Raw genomic sequence first — 2,500 nt, 5'->3', positions numbered from 1 at the left:
GAGGGACAAACTGTGTTAATTATAGGGCGAGGTGAGGCAATTAACACAAATAGTATCATTCTTATAATTATAATCGAAAAAAAATTTTTATAAAATACATTATGTAATTATATTTGGAAGGAGGAAAGGCTCCCCCTTCTTTCTGTAATTCTTGCTCCAGATGCCTGTGTCGTGGATTTTATGGTTTCCCCCTTTTCTTTTCCTTGTAATTGAGCTGCCCTGAGGTTGTATGTTCATACCCCATTTGGACCACCAATACTCTCTGTTAGCCATGAGAAATAAATGAAATCGCCAGTTTGGTGGTGTGGTCTAAAGTTGTGGTAGATCAGTCATATATTGCATTGGTTAAGCAAGAACAATGACAATGGCTACAAATACTTCAATTCAAAATCACAGAAATCACTCCACTGTTCTGTTACTTTAATATTCCAAATGCAATAATTTCTCTGCATTTTCTTTCTTTTTTTAGGGAATTCAGCATTTGAGACCGCTGATAGCATAATGGGAGCAACAAACTTAATTCATATGTTTGCAAGGTCTGTTTGGAAGCAACTACCGAACACAGGGCCACACAGGGCCAGCATATGCAAATTAGTTAGAAGCTTTTGTAGAACGCAGTGTAGAACGAGATACACAACAATGGGAGCTTTTGTTATTCAATGATATGGAAATACATGGCCCTATATTCTGCGAGCCGAATTTTATTCCTCAAAGGGTGCCGACAAAATAGGGATTAGGCTTTTAGTTGCGGATAAAAATGGTTCGACCCGATGTTTGTATTGGGTCATGAGCTCCTGATTGGGTACAATGTTTGCTTTTAATTTGGTGCTTTATTTAGCCACGCGAGCATTTCTCAGTGACCTAGTTCGTTTATGGAGCATTGTTTCCCAACGCCTACAGTATTCTATCAAAGGGATCTGGACAGAAATTTGTCCATGTTACCCGATTGAGGCCAATTGTGTGATGAACTGTGACATTATTAAAATTATTAAGCTTAATTAAGTTCACTATCCAATGCATGTAAATAAGGTCAAATTAAATTGATGTACTTACGGTCAATCTCTACGGGGATCAATTAAAACGACTAACGAAAGGTTGTCGAAGGAATGTTTCTTCTTTCTTTGCAGGTCAAGAGTGCGATTGTCATGGGAAACTCATTATGTCGGAGATCTAAGGTAATCGTTGCAAGTGAAGCTGAAATTCAAAGGTCGTGGTCGTGTTGTAAAAGTTTTGTACCCAGGCTCCGTTGGTCTCTCCTTGTAATATTACAAACAGTGTGAGCGCTTACCATTTGATTGAAATTTTCGGTGAGAATGTTTCGACAAATGGTACTGCATGTTCTGTACGTAGAAAAAGAAAATGGGAATGTGCTGTATCATTTGCCAGAAAAACGGGTTGTTCCGGTTGAAAAACAAATGAAATGGTCTATTTTCTGTCGCACTTGTAAATGTGGACAAATGGTACAGAAATTTCCGGGTATTCCGGTCAAAGTGAGAAAAAGGGAATACCTCGAAAGGTATTACCTTTTTTCCGAATACATTCCACCGAGATGAACCGTTCCATTTGAATTCTCTCCGGAATTACCGAAAATTCCATTCAAATGGTAAGCGCTCTGTGACTCTTTATCCGACTCCCACTTATGTCCAGAAAGTCTAATCTTTTGCTTCCTATTTGCAACAATAAGGTATTGGTAAATCCTGGACCTGGAGGGTTTTTTCAATGGACTCCAAAATAAAGTCACAGCTCAATTTATACTGTGGAATAGCTTAGTAAGAGTAGTTTGGCTTCTGTTTTTTTAGAGCAATTAACAATGGAATATTAGACACGTACCAACTCAAATCCCTGGATGCATTGCTGGGTAAGATTCTTGAATGTCATCATTCAATCATTTGTCATACTTCTGAAGTTAATAAATAATAATAATGATCATCATAATCATAATAATAATCATAATAAATTATTATTACTTTCTTTATTTCTCCGGACGCAAAGTGAACTTTTTTCAATTATCCCACTGTACCATGTCATTACTTCCTTACATGTATCGGTGCTCATCTCGTGCGGCGTCATTATTTCAAGGCATGACGCCAGACGAAATCAAGGTGTTTTCTGTCTCTTTACCCGCCTGAGCAAAGAGACTGTCGATTGACGGTCGTAATACCAAATACAGACAATCATGTGCAAAGCAAACACAATGCTGGCAACACCGTAACGCGGTAGCGCGTCCCCAGCCTATTAGTGGGGCGCTTACGAAACCAGGACAACGACGGCTACAAGGACTTCATTTAAAAATACGAGTTCGCGTTATTCATATCACTACGAAACTATTTCATAGACCTTATTCCAAAATGGCCCGTCATTTAAATATTCTTTTGTTTTTATTCAAATTAGCCCTTGATGCCTTGTTCTTGAGCTGAAAATTCAAAAGAATATTTTGCCTTGAACGAGGCATCAAGGTCTAATTTGAATAAAAACAAAATAATATCTAAATACCGGCCGT

At 38.1% G+C, this 2,500-nt stretch overlaps 1 protein-coding gene across 2 annotated transcripts in view; it reads left to right on the top strand.

Annotated features, from left to right (window-relative positions):
- The window catches only part of LOC138013484 (FAD-dependent oxidoreductase domain-containing protein 2-like), a 36,408-nt gene that overhangs the window by 22,290 nt on the left and 11,618 nt on the right, over positions 1 to 2,500 (top strand). For both annotated transcript variants that reach the window (XM_068860569.1, XM_068860570.1), the window contains 4 exons: positions 1 to 31; positions 470 to 536; positions 1,128 to 1,175; positions 1,800 to 1,858. The exon at positions 1 to 31 is cut by the window's left edge and continues 36 nt beyond it. In XM_068860569.1, the coding sequence (XP_068716670.1) occupies positions 1 to 31; positions 470 to 536; positions 1,128 to 1,175; positions 1,800 to 1,858 (205 nt within the window). The remainder of the gene's footprint in view (positions 32 to 469; positions 537 to 1,127; positions 1,176 to 1,799; positions 1,859 to 2,500) is intronic.

The sequence above is a fragment of the Montipora capricornis genome, chromosome 8 (genome assembly GCF_036669925.1).
Source record: "Montipora capricornis isolate CH-2021 chromosome 8, ASM3666992v2, whole genome shotgun sequence".
NCBI lineage: Eukaryota > Metazoa > Cnidaria > Anthozoa > Scleractinia > Acroporidae > Montipora > Montipora capricornis.
The sequence above is the reverse complement of the archived record's forward strand: the minus strand, read 5'-3'. Positions and strand labels throughout refer to the sequence as shown.